Source organism: Strix uralensis, chromosome 13, assembly GCF_047716275.1.
Source record: "Strix uralensis isolate ZFMK-TIS-50842 chromosome 13, bStrUra1, whole genome shotgun sequence".
NCBI classification, from domain to species: domain Eukaryota; kingdom Metazoa; phylum Chordata; class Aves; order Strigiformes; family Strigidae; genus Strix; species Strix uralensis.
In genome coordinates, this window is record NC_133984.1 from 24,465,980 (window position 1) to 24,477,700 (window position 11,721).

The window sequence follows — 11,721 nt, forward strand, 5'->3', positions numbered from 1 at the left end:
TTGAGACTGAGCAGCAGGTTAAAAAAAATCGCAGGGGGAGGCAGGGACATTACCTGAGCCCCAGCCCTGTGGGGACCAGGCCAATACCACAGGCGTGAGTCCTTACTGCTCCTTGCAGGATGTTTCCAAAGGGAAGGAGGTCAGTCCCGTTGGCCGTAAGACATGAGCATCACAAAGAAGCCCAAAGCACAAACTACAGTCCTGCGTTATTGTTACTTAGAGCAGCTCCCTGCAAAGCTGCCCTGAATTTACCATCTAAAGCCCTTAGCGACATTAGTTGGAAAATTTTCAGGCAACTGTTCAGAAAGTCAATGTTTGCTCAGCTCGCCTGTGCCTGGCTGCGTCCGTGCGATCTTATTTGCCTCGCCTGCGTGAACAGGGTGGCCAAGACTGCCGATGTCTAAAAATAACATCTCCGTTAGCTGCCATCCCTGACACCTCCTCTTTGTAGCCTGATTGCCCAAGGAAACAAGGCTGCTGCGATCGTGTTGCCTCTTTGCCTCTTGACCCCACCAATCACTTCAGATCTGTTGGCCGCTTTCAGGGAGATGTGGCAGCAGGGTGGAAGTGTCGAAGGCAGCTGAGATGCTGCAATCTTGGCAAAATTACCTAAGTGGGTGGAAGAGAGAGATTCAATCTTGTAACCCCACGTGGGAAAGGGTGACAGCCAGCCCTCTGTTAGTGAGCATCAGAGAGGCCACCGAGGCCGGGAGAGACGCACAGCCCAACTGCAGCAGCTTTGCTCACATCTGATATCTTTTTAAACAGCCAATAATGCATCAGCAGGACACAGAGCCCCTGCAGCGTGGGCTCCCGAGTCATGGGGAGCTTGCTGGAGCACTGCCGGCAGCGCAGGTGCACGGCTTCAAGCTGCCCCTGAAGTGACTTAATCTCTAATAACAATATTTGAATGCTTGACAACTAGAGAACTCTCAGGCCGCTTGCTTGCCAGGACGTGAGAATAATCATTTCTAAGACCCCTCGCTAAGCTGTAATGCTAATCAGTATTAAGATTCCTGTTTTTCAGAGCACAGTGCTACAATTAACCCCAGCATGCCATGCAGCAATTGCTGGAGGCCACTCTGGAGGCTGGGCTGGCTCGGGGAGCTGGCAGGGAGCTCGCAGCATCTTGGTGTGTTGCATGTGTTTCATTTGTAGGCAAGAAACACCAGCTGGGGTGGTTGTGTCTCAGTCCTGTCTCCCTTCAGGAGGACTGATCCAGGGGCTGCTTCTTGCCAGCAAGAACCTACAGTCCCATCTCTGGGTGGGTGGGAGCATCCTGAAGCAGAGGTATCTGAGCAAGGATGGAAATAGGGCTGGGTCTCAGAGGTGCTGGTACCCAGCTGGGGAAGCGGGACTGCCCCGCCGGCTGAACAGCGAGCGCTGACAAGGAGGCAATGACAGTTCATGACTCTGTGCCACTCAGCCTTGGTGTCCCCGAGAGCTAGCTGTGAATCTCTGGCGTGGTAGAAACTATGCCCCTGGTTTTCCTTTTGAAAGGGAATTCTTAACCCGCCTTGGCCCCTTCATTTAATCTCCCACTAGTGGATACTCATCAGCCATTGCTTTCCTCTCCTTGGCATTTGCTTCCTTTCTTGTTGCTAGTACTCAAACCCTCGCTGCTGCATAACAGAGGGGGGAAAAGGCACAAATGTCTCTTTATTCAACAGATGGCTTGATAAACCCAAGAAGGCTTAGCCCTGTGTAGAAGGCACTTGCTTTAAGGATGCTTCATACAGCAGAACTGGAACACATGGTTTCCTTTCATCACTTATGTCAAGACTGAAGCTGGGCTAAGAGGTGTCACCCCCCCCTCACCACTGCATGCCTGCCTCCTTCAAGCTGCGTGGAGAATCTCTTCTCTCCTTTTTCTCTATCTTGATACTTTCCCTTTGATCTGTGTCATCTCAGGTTTATTTTTCCATGATGCAGAAAGAGCCTTATCAAGCAGGCAGGGGCAGAGCCTCTCAGCAGAGCGTGTTCACTTATCGAGTTATTTCTCTTCCACATCGAGTTATTTATTCTCCTTTCTCTTCCTGCACAGCAGCCAAAGAGGGAACTTCTTTACCCTGGCCCTAGAAGAAATCAGCCCCTGTCAGGGGCTGGCATGACTTGGGGATCACACACAGCTCTGCCCAGGGCTGATGGCTTCACCCCCAGGTTTATTGCGTTGTATGATCCAGAGCGTGATGTGCTGTAAGGCTGGGTCTTCCTTTGCCAGAGTTGGCTTGGTGGCTTAAAAAAGCAAGTGTTGAGCAGAACACAGGACTGGCCAGTGGGTACCAGGAACCTCCTGTGGTTATAAAACAAGAAAAGCAAAATAGCTTTAATGCTTTTCACACTGCATAGGCTTAAGTGGTTTTTAAAACGGGCTTGGTCTGCCCTGGACGTGGTAAATAAGTTATTCTGAGTCCTGGAGGGCTGTCAGTGTGCAAGAGGCTGAGCATGGCAGGATGGGCAGCCCGAGCCACAGCAGTAGCTAATCCTCCCCCATTTGCCCCAAATAGGCCCTGTACCTGGGTGCCAAGGTCCTTTAGGTAAGGGTGCTTTGTGCAAGGGGTAGATGAGGGCTAGAGCTGCCATGCAAGAACTATTGAAAGCACTGTCAATTTTTTACCATCTCACGGGTCCACCTTGAGCAGTGCTGGGGGCTCAGACCGAGCATGGACAGCTCAACCCAGCTGTGCTGGCACAGGCTGCTCTGCCCAGCCAGGTCCCAGCAGCATACAGGACCTCACCGGGCAGGCAGGAGCAGATCCCACCCTGACAGCTTCCCCGGGCTCGCTAACCTTCTCCTTGGGACAAGCTGGGAGTTGGGGAGTCGCCGTGTCTGCCGCTAGATCGTGCAATGGTGTTATATGTGGCACACAGATCGTGTCTGATTTTTTCTTCTCTTTCAAGCAAAGACCTTTTTCAGTGTTCAAATAAATGCCCTCCTAAAAGAGAAGATGCCATCTGCTCCTAAGCACAAAGTCAGTTTTCCAAAGGGTTAGATTTAAATAAGATCCACAGGCTCAGAGTGGTGGCTGGAGGAGCCTATAATGGGGTTTTGCCCCTTCTGCATCTTGCTAGAAGCAGATGTCTTAGTTTGTGGGAGGGCGACATGGTGCCTGCAATGAAACAGGGGTTCTGGCAGCTGGAGATTCCACAAACTCCTTGAGCTCCCCAGGGCCTGACGGTTACACTGGTGCTTGTAGGTGGGCTTAGAGCATTGACATGCAGACAATCAGGAGCCAGTTGCATGGGGGCCCAGCCTCAGCCCTGCGGGGCTCCACCTCCTTCCTCATCCTTAGGGGGGTCAGAGAGTGGCAATTACAGCTGCAGCGAGGCGCTTTCTTGCGCACAGCGCTTTGTTGGGTGATCTGGTGTAAGGATGTGCACCCGGCTGGTTTTTCCTGTGTGGGTGCTAAAAGTGGCAGCCAGTTCACCAGTTACACCAGTGCAGGGCCCCAGCACAGCCCCTTTGGAACACTGGTCCTGTGTCAGCGGAGCCGCGTGGCCCTCATGCACTTTGCCTCTCTTGCCTTCCAGCCACTGGTGTTGCTGATGGAGTGGCCTGAAGCCACCAACTTCGCCTGCCTGATCGCAGGCTACTGCCGTCTCCTGGTGGACTCCAAGAAGATGATATTCTCCAGGGCCCCCAGCCAGCCACCCCCACCTCAGATTATCAAGGCAGGTACGTTTCAGCCTCTGCTTTCTGTGCGAGCCCTTTCCCCAGCCTCCCCCTTCTCCTCCCTCAGCCCAGGGCTCTGCAAAACCAGCAGAGCCCCTTTGAACCAAAAAACAAGGAGCAGGGAGACAAGTCCTCATTTTGGAAAAGCTCTGACTTGTGGTGTCAGCTTGGGCCCTGAAGACTCACTGCAAGTGTTGTTCTGGCAGCTCCTAGAGCAGATCCAGGAGGTGCCTCTGAAAAGACCTGTAATGCTGCCAGCTAAACGCTGGGTCCTCGCAGAACAGCCTGCGTGTTGCCACAGGGATGCAGCACACGCTCCTTGGCCGGCATCCCAGAGCCGGAGGCCACCGTGAGTGTATGCACTCAGCCAGGGACTGCGCTCCTGCTGCCTTCAGCAGTGGGGGTCTGGGCTGCTCTGCCAGCTCGGCTGCTCTGCTGATTTCCTAAATCAGGAAGGAAACTTTGGTGGCTCAGCTTTTCAGGTGCCCAGCCTGATGCAGGGAGCAGAGGGTGGGTCTGGGCACAGCGGGAGACCAGAACAGCTGAAGACAGGTTCTGTCCCACCAGGCACTGATGCTCTGTTCCTTGAGGATGGATTGCAGGTGTGAGTCACCCTCAAAATGATCAATGATTCTCAAGAGTGATTTCAAACAAGAGCCAGCCATGAGCTATGTGCTGTTGTTCCGTGCAGGTGTTCACATTGAATATGTTTTGTATGGGGAAATATAAAATACAGGATCAGTGGCTGGAGATGGGCAAAATACCAACCCAGCTGACTCTGGAAGATTGCCCCCAGCCCTCCTGAGTGACACTGCAGCTCCAGAGAGCTGTGACAAGTCATCAGTGTAGCTGGCGGAGTGTCAAAACTGCCTCCTCGAGATGGGACTAGCTGGAGGAGGTGGGAGGATTGCTGAGAGCTAGCAGGGCCCTTGGGAAAGGACTCGGTGCCTCTGAGGTCTGAGGAAGGCGCCGGGACATGGACTTAGCACATGTGGGAGGACACACTCACAAGAGGCATCAGGAAAGCATCTGTGGCAACCTCAGTGAATCCAGGGAAGGACCTGGCAGGTGATGTTGGTGTAAGTATACACGCATGGTTTCCTTTTGTTTCTGCACCTGCAGCTCTTATTGACAGCTATCCCTGTGCCCTCTGCTCTGGGTGCCCTACAGAAACACATTTAGTCACATTTTGCTGTGAGTGGAGGGTGTTTCCAACTTAACTGGCTATCATCAGAGTGGTCCTTCCCTGGGTCACGTCACCCTTAGATGGGCTACAGGGACGCATGGCTGTGGGGAGTCAGAGGAATGTGGTACGAAGCAGAGAGCGTCCCAGAACATCCCCAGGGGCTTGAAGGGAGGCTGGCAGCGCCCACAGTTACTGGTCACTCAGGGGGTGTCTCAGCATGTGCAAGTGGTTCTTTTCCACACTCTAGCAACAGTGATAATAGCCAGGATTTTTCCTCAGGGAGATTTTGCTTCATGGGCATGGTCCAAACCTGTGCTAAAAGGGGTAGTAGATCTTGACCTTTTCTTTACAGTCTCAAGAAACCAATATTACTCTGCAGGGGGCTGGAGTGAGTGTGAGGGGAAGTCACAGTGTGGGTAGGACAGCGATGGAGCAGTAGATCCATGGTCTTCATACCAAAGAGCTAGCCCCTCTCTGGATGGCCTGGTCTGTCCTCAGAGGTGCGATGAAAACCTCTCTGAGCAGTGGAGTGGAACAGTTTCCCTGCAGACCCAGTACATTCAGCCCAGCCGCTCAGGCATCCTTCAGGAGTGAGTTTAGTGTGTATTGAGAAAACAAAGTCTGCTCACAGTTCTGGTCTCTCTATGGCTGCAGGCTGAGCTGTCAGGAGCTAGGCAGATCACAGGGAGCAGGGACTGCTGATCATTAGCACATCTCTGCAGGAACGATAAGAAAGCCCCACTGGGATGAGTCAAGTTAGCCCAGGCTTTGACTTTCCAGGCTGCAGGCAGGCTGTGCCAGAATCTTAAATGTAAAATCAAGCCCTGGCCCATGCTTTTTGCCTAGAGGAGGAGCACATCTATCTTCTCTGAGCCCATTAAAACCTCATGCTGAACTGCAGACATTTTTAGAAATGCCCGCTCTGTCCGGATGCTGCCAGTTAGATCCATGTCTCCGCATCTCCCTGCACAACCGTATGCCAGATCCTTGGCCTCTGCAGGACGGGTTGTGCCATGCCAGAGCTGCGCAGGCAACTCACCTCCCTGCCCCTTCCTCTCCCGGCTCCCACCAGCATCCCTCGTCAGCCAGGCAGCTCCGTGCCCTTGGTTGTTCTCTCAGCTTTGTCAGGACCTTCCCCCCCAGAGCATCCAGCAGCTGGATTATGGATTTTAGAGTTTTGGCCCCATTCAGCAACAGGCGCTGGCTCAGCGCAGGCAGGCAGTGAGGCTGTCCGAGCAGGGCAGGCTGCTGGCGTGACCCGTCAGAGGGGTATGGCTTTGGGAAAGACTCTGCTTCGGTCCCCCACAGCCCTGCTGCCAGCCCGGCGCTGAACGCACGTCCCCAGCTGCGGAGCCTTGTGTTGACTCCCACAACTGTCAGTTCTGCAGACCACTATGTCCATAAACGAGAGAGATATTGTTTTGATTGGGATTTTGGCATTGCAGGTGATGAACAGTATAATACAAACGTGTGTTTAGGGAGACAAATTGTCCAATTTTTTCAGCTAATGAATTTAATTAGGATTTATTTGATTTAATTTATACTTGGTAAGACAGAGCCTGCATCCCCCTGGCAGCCGTTCTCATCACAGCTGCACAATTCAACCTGTAATGCAGACAGATGCCCCTCCTGAGGGCTGGACCACTGGCCAGAAGTTCAAGCAATATTTCAGGCACGTGCCTCTCACAAGGGAGCAAGGGGAGGCTGTCACAGGGAAATGCAGGAGCAGAGGGCTCTTTTGGAGCTGGCCTGATCCGGTGGCTGTCAGCCAGACAGAAACAATGCATGGATCGTGGCCAGCAAGGGACGAGGGACTGGGGGTGTCTGTCACTTAAAAGTCAGCCAAGCTACGTTGGATGTGTCCCTGAAAGGCAATATTGTACCACATTTAGCAGTCTCCTGAGGAAAACTGCTTGGTCTGGCCAACGTTATGCAAAAATGGTGACAACAATTCCTTCTTGCCATATAACGTGTGAACTGGCAGACTGAGGCTGAAGGTCCTGCGTGCAGCCAGGCTGCCCCCTTGCCCTCTGAATATGGCCGGTGACTCGGTGATGCAGCACCCGCATCCCTGTGTCTCAGTGCCCACTGTGCTGGCCAGACCTCTGGTTCTGCCCAGCTCTGCCTCCCAGCAAGCTACTGGGATCTTGCTTCCTCCCCCAGCTGCTGTCATGCAGAACAGAAACAAGACATTTCCCCAGGTAGCCGATGCGGATGGAGTCCAGCCCAGAGCAGCAAAAAACAGACCTGTCGGGAAAGGTTAAAGGAATTTGCTGTGGTTAGTCTAGAAAAGAGATGGGTGAGGAGATGGAGAGGGAGGAACAGGACAATATTTCTGATGTCTAAATGTTGTTTGTAAAAGGGCACTGATCAGTTGTGCTGCTGGTCTGTGGTGTCATTGATCTAATTCCTCACAAAAACCAGCTTTAGGGTCAATACTTTCTTATCATAAATGTCATAACATTTAAATTTATAAGATTTAAATGATTAAACTCTATAGCAGGTAATCATTTTGGAGACAGTGGCGCAAACCACATGAGGAGGTGGCCTGCTCCATCAGTGTGTCACAAGGCTTTTGCTGGCTGGAGCTCAACTGATTCTAAACCCTGTCCAGCCACCCTCAAGGCTCTTCTGGCCTCCATCATCGCTATACCCCAGCCACACCTAAGGGCCTCACTAAAACACTTCCAACGACTCTTTGTTAATGGGAATCCAGATTTTATTGATTTAGGAAAAAAAGGCATGTCAGCATCTTCGATACCACATGGGCTTTTTTTGAGCTGGCCATCTTCCACATCCACCATGTAAGTGTTTGTACATCCCTCTCCCTTCTGCCTCCTCCAGGTCATCCCTTCTCTCCTTATTGCAGGGAGGGGTTAATCTCTCAGAGCCAGAAGGTCTTCAGTGTCAGCAGTCCCCCCCTGCTCTTGGTGGCAACACACTGGTATCCCTCGGGGCTTAACCCTTTCCTCTAGAGAGACCCACGCACTCAGCAGGAGAGGCCAAGGCTTGGGTGGCGCATACAAAGTCGCCCATGGGCATGTGCTCCCCTCCATCACACAGGTTACTTTAGTTATGGTTTTCCTGCCTCAGAGGTGGGGTACAGCCAAGCTGATCACCCAAAACCCCTTCCAGCCCATGATCTGTTCAAAGAGTCAGTCAATAGGACCCCCTGGGACACCGCCCTCAGGGACACGGGAGCAGAACAGAGCTGGCAGGTCTTTAAGGACGCTTTCCATAGAGCGTAAGAGCTCTTGATCCCCAGGTGTAAGAAATCAGGAAAGGAAGGCAAGAGACCGGCATGGATGAGTCAAGACCTGCCAGTCAAACTAAAACACAGGAATGAAATGGCCAGGAAGTGGAAGCAGGGACAGGTATCCTGGGAAGAGTACAGGGACACTGCCTGGTTGTGTAGGGATGGGGTCAGGAAGGCCAAGGTGCAGCTGGAGCTGAGCTTGGCAAGGGATGCAAAGAATAATAATAAGGGCTTCTATAGATATGTCAGCCAGAAAAGGAAGGTCAAAGAAAGCAATACACCAGCGATGAACACAACTGACAAACTGCCAGCCACAGACGAGGAGAAGGCTGAGGTACTCAACAAGTTTTTTGCCTCAGTCTTCACTGGCAACCTCTGTTCCCACACCTTTCGAGTGGATGGGCCGTAAGACAGGGACTGGGGGAGCAAAGTCCCTCCCACTGTAAGAGAAGATCAGGTTCGTGACCACCTGGGGAACCTGAACATGTGTAAGTCTATGGGACCTGACAAGATGCATCCCAGAGTCCTGAGGGAATTGGCTGATGTAGTTATCAAGTCAGTCTCCGTGATACTTGAAAAGTCATGGCAGCCAGGTAAACTACCGACTGGGAACTACCAACCTGTCAGCCTCACCTCTGTGCCTGGGGAGATCATGGAACAGATCCTCCTGGAAGGTATGGTAAGGCACATGGAGGACAGGGAGGTGATTCAAGACAGGCAGCATGGCTTCACCGAGGGCAAGTCCTGCCTTCTGTGATGGAGTGACCACCTCAGTGGACAAGGGGATTGCTGCAGATGTCATCTAGCTGGACTTCAGTAAGGCCTTTGACAAGGTCCCCCACAACATCCTTCTCTCTAAACTGGAGAGATACGGATTTGATGGGTGGGCTGTTCGGTGGATCAGGAATTGGTTGGATGGTCGCATCCAGAGAGTGGTGGTCAACAGCTCAATGTCCAGATGGAGATCAGTGACGAGTGGTGTCCCTCAGGGGTCTGTATGGGGACCAGCACTGTTTAATATCTTCATCAGTGACACAGACAGTGGGATCAAGTGCACCCTCACTCAGCAAGTTTGCAGATGACACCCAGCTGAGTGGTGCGGTTGACACACCTGAGGGACAGGATGCCATCCAAAGGGACCTGGACAAGCTGGAGAAGTGGGCCCATGTGAACCTCATGAGGTTCAGTAAGGCCAAGTGCAAGGTCCTGCACCTGGGTCGGCGCAACTCCCAGTATCAACACAGGCTGGGGGATGAAGGGACTGAGAACAGCCCTGTGGAGAGGGACTTGGGGGTACTGGTAGATGAAAAGCTGAACATGAGCTGGCAATGTGCACTCACAGCCCAGAAAGCCAACCGTGTCCTGGGCTGCAGAAGGAGAGGCCAACAGGTCAAGGGAGGTGATTCTCCCCCTCTACTCTGCTCTGGTGAGACCCCACCTGCAGTGCTGTGTCCAGCTCTGGAGTCCTCAGTACAGGAAAGACATGGACCTGTTGGAGCTGGTCCAGAGGAGGCCACAAAAATCATCAGAGGGCTGGAACACCTCTCCTAGGAGGACAGCCTGGGAGAGTTGGAGCTGTTTAGCCTGGAGAAGAGAAGGTTCAGGGGACCTTTCAATACTTAAAGGGGGCTTATAAGAAAGATGGGGACAGACATCTTAGTAGAGTCTGTAGGGGTAGGACAAGGGGTAATGGTTTTAAACTAGAAGAGGGTAGATACAGACTAGGTATAAGGAAGAAATTTTTTACAATGAGGGTGGTGAAACATTGGAACAGGTTGCCCAGAGAGGTGGTAGATGCCCCATCCCTGAAAACGTTCAAGGTCAGGCTGGACAGGGCTCTGAGCAACTGGATCTAGTTGAAGATGTCCCTGCTCATGGCAGGGGGGTTGGGCTAGATGACCTTTAAAGGTGCCTTCAAACCCAAACCATTCGATGACTATGATCTGCACGTGCAGGACATTTCTTCTTCCGCTCGTTACTGACAGATAGGCCCAGCGGGTTGCAGATGTTTTTTCAGAAGACCAGCCTGGTGGCCTGGCTGTGCTGCAGGGAGCACGCGTGTCCCACTGCAGTCCGGCATGCCGAGGGCTGGGGGGCAGAGAGCTGCTTCTCCAGGGTAAGCAGGAGCTTCCCCGTGCTGTTTTCCCTTCTCCCGGGTGCTGCCGCTAATATGCCTGTTGTGGTTTTGGTTTAGATTACATCAACGCACACAACCTCCACCGGCCTGCTGCGGCGGGGCACACAGGAAAGAAAGAGAGCGGGTTGGTGGGTGGCTCTGCCGCCGGCTCCGGAGCAGCTGGGGCTCCAGCCACCAGGGCTTCGGACTCGGAGCTCATCAGCTTTTGCTACCTGCACATGCGAGAGCAGAGGAAGGAAAGAGAGAGCAGGACGGATATCAATGAAAACCTGATTTTTTTTGAGGAAACTCGTCCCAGGACCAAATCTGACCCCACTTCCAAAAGCTCCGGCCAAGGCTACAATGGGGCAGCTAATGAGTACGACGTGGATGGCCTTGACCAAGACAGGCACGCGAGCAGGGCCAGGGCACACACCATAGACACCCACCTGCGGAGCGACGCCTCGCAATTCTACTGTGAGTCCTGCCAAGCCAAAATCAAGAGCCGCCTGGCCTCATGCAAGGGGGGCAAGCCTGGCAGCACCCGGGACAATATGGTGGACTTGATGTCGCTTCCCCCTCCCGGGAGCGATGAGGAAGAAGATGAGACGACATCCCTGCTCCCCGCCATTGCTGCCCCCCCTCCCGGCTTCCGAGACAACAGCTCGGACGAGGACGACCCCAAGCGCCGGGCAGCTGCCCAGAGCCAGGAGCAGGGCCGGCACCTCTGTGGCATCCTCTACGATGAGATCCCCGTCACGCTGATAGACAACGTGCAACCGCGGACAGTCCGAGACCATGCCCAAGAGCTGGATGATGCCCTGGTGTCCACCCTGCAGGCACTGGAAGCTCTGGCTGCTTCAGAGGATTGTCCGCATCCCCCACCACAGCAGACAGCAGGTATTTCAGTGGCTGTGACCTTCTTTGTTCCCTATAGCCTTTCTTTCCTATGGCACATCCTTCCCTTTAGTCTCCTTATCCTATCCTATATGTGATTGTGGAGCAGCTTCTAGTAAAAACTAAGTTGTGGCAACCGGCTCTAGGCAGGAGCAGCCAAGCTGCTGCTCAGAAGATTTCTAAGAAGCTAAGGTGGGACTTCTCTCCCTGACAGTGGCTGCAGGAGTCTCTTGCTTATCCTGTACCTGCCATGATCCACATGCCAAGATGCTGGGGTGAGGCACTAACAAACTGTGAGTTCCTCCCTGTTGTGACCCCACTCAGCTGGTACCTTTGGCCCGCAGTCTTCACAAGTTCCCACCCAGGTTTTGCAGTGTGTGAGCCTTTCACGGGGCAAACCTGCGGTCAGATGCCATGTCAGATGGTCTCTGGGACCAGCCTGCTGGTAGCACAGTCCTTTGTCCCTCTCCCTGCCTTGGTGGCCCTTCCCACTATCGCAGAATAGCTGTTGCCTGATTTTCCTTCTTGCTCCAGACAAGTCCCTGTAGCTCTGCTGTCTCTAACACTGGAAGGTTTCCCAGGTCCTCCTCCTG

At 53.2% G+C, this 11,721-nt stretch overlaps 1 protein-coding gene across 3 annotated transcripts in view; it reads left to right on the top strand.

The window, feature by feature from the left end:
* Positions 1 to 11,721, top strand: part of FRMPD3 (FERM and PDZ domain containing 3) — a 72,218-nt gene that overhangs the window by 50,594 nt on the left and 9,903 nt on the right. For all 3 annotated transcript variants that reach the window (XM_074882945.1, XM_074882946.1, XM_074882947.1), the window contains exons 13-14: positions 3,532 to 3,676; positions 10,310 to 11,131. In XM_074882945.1, coding sequence (XP_074739046.1) covers positions 3,532 to 3,676; positions 10,310 to 11,131 — 967 coding nt within the window. The remainder of the gene's footprint in view (positions 1 to 3,531; positions 3,677 to 10,309; positions 11,132 to 11,721) is intronic.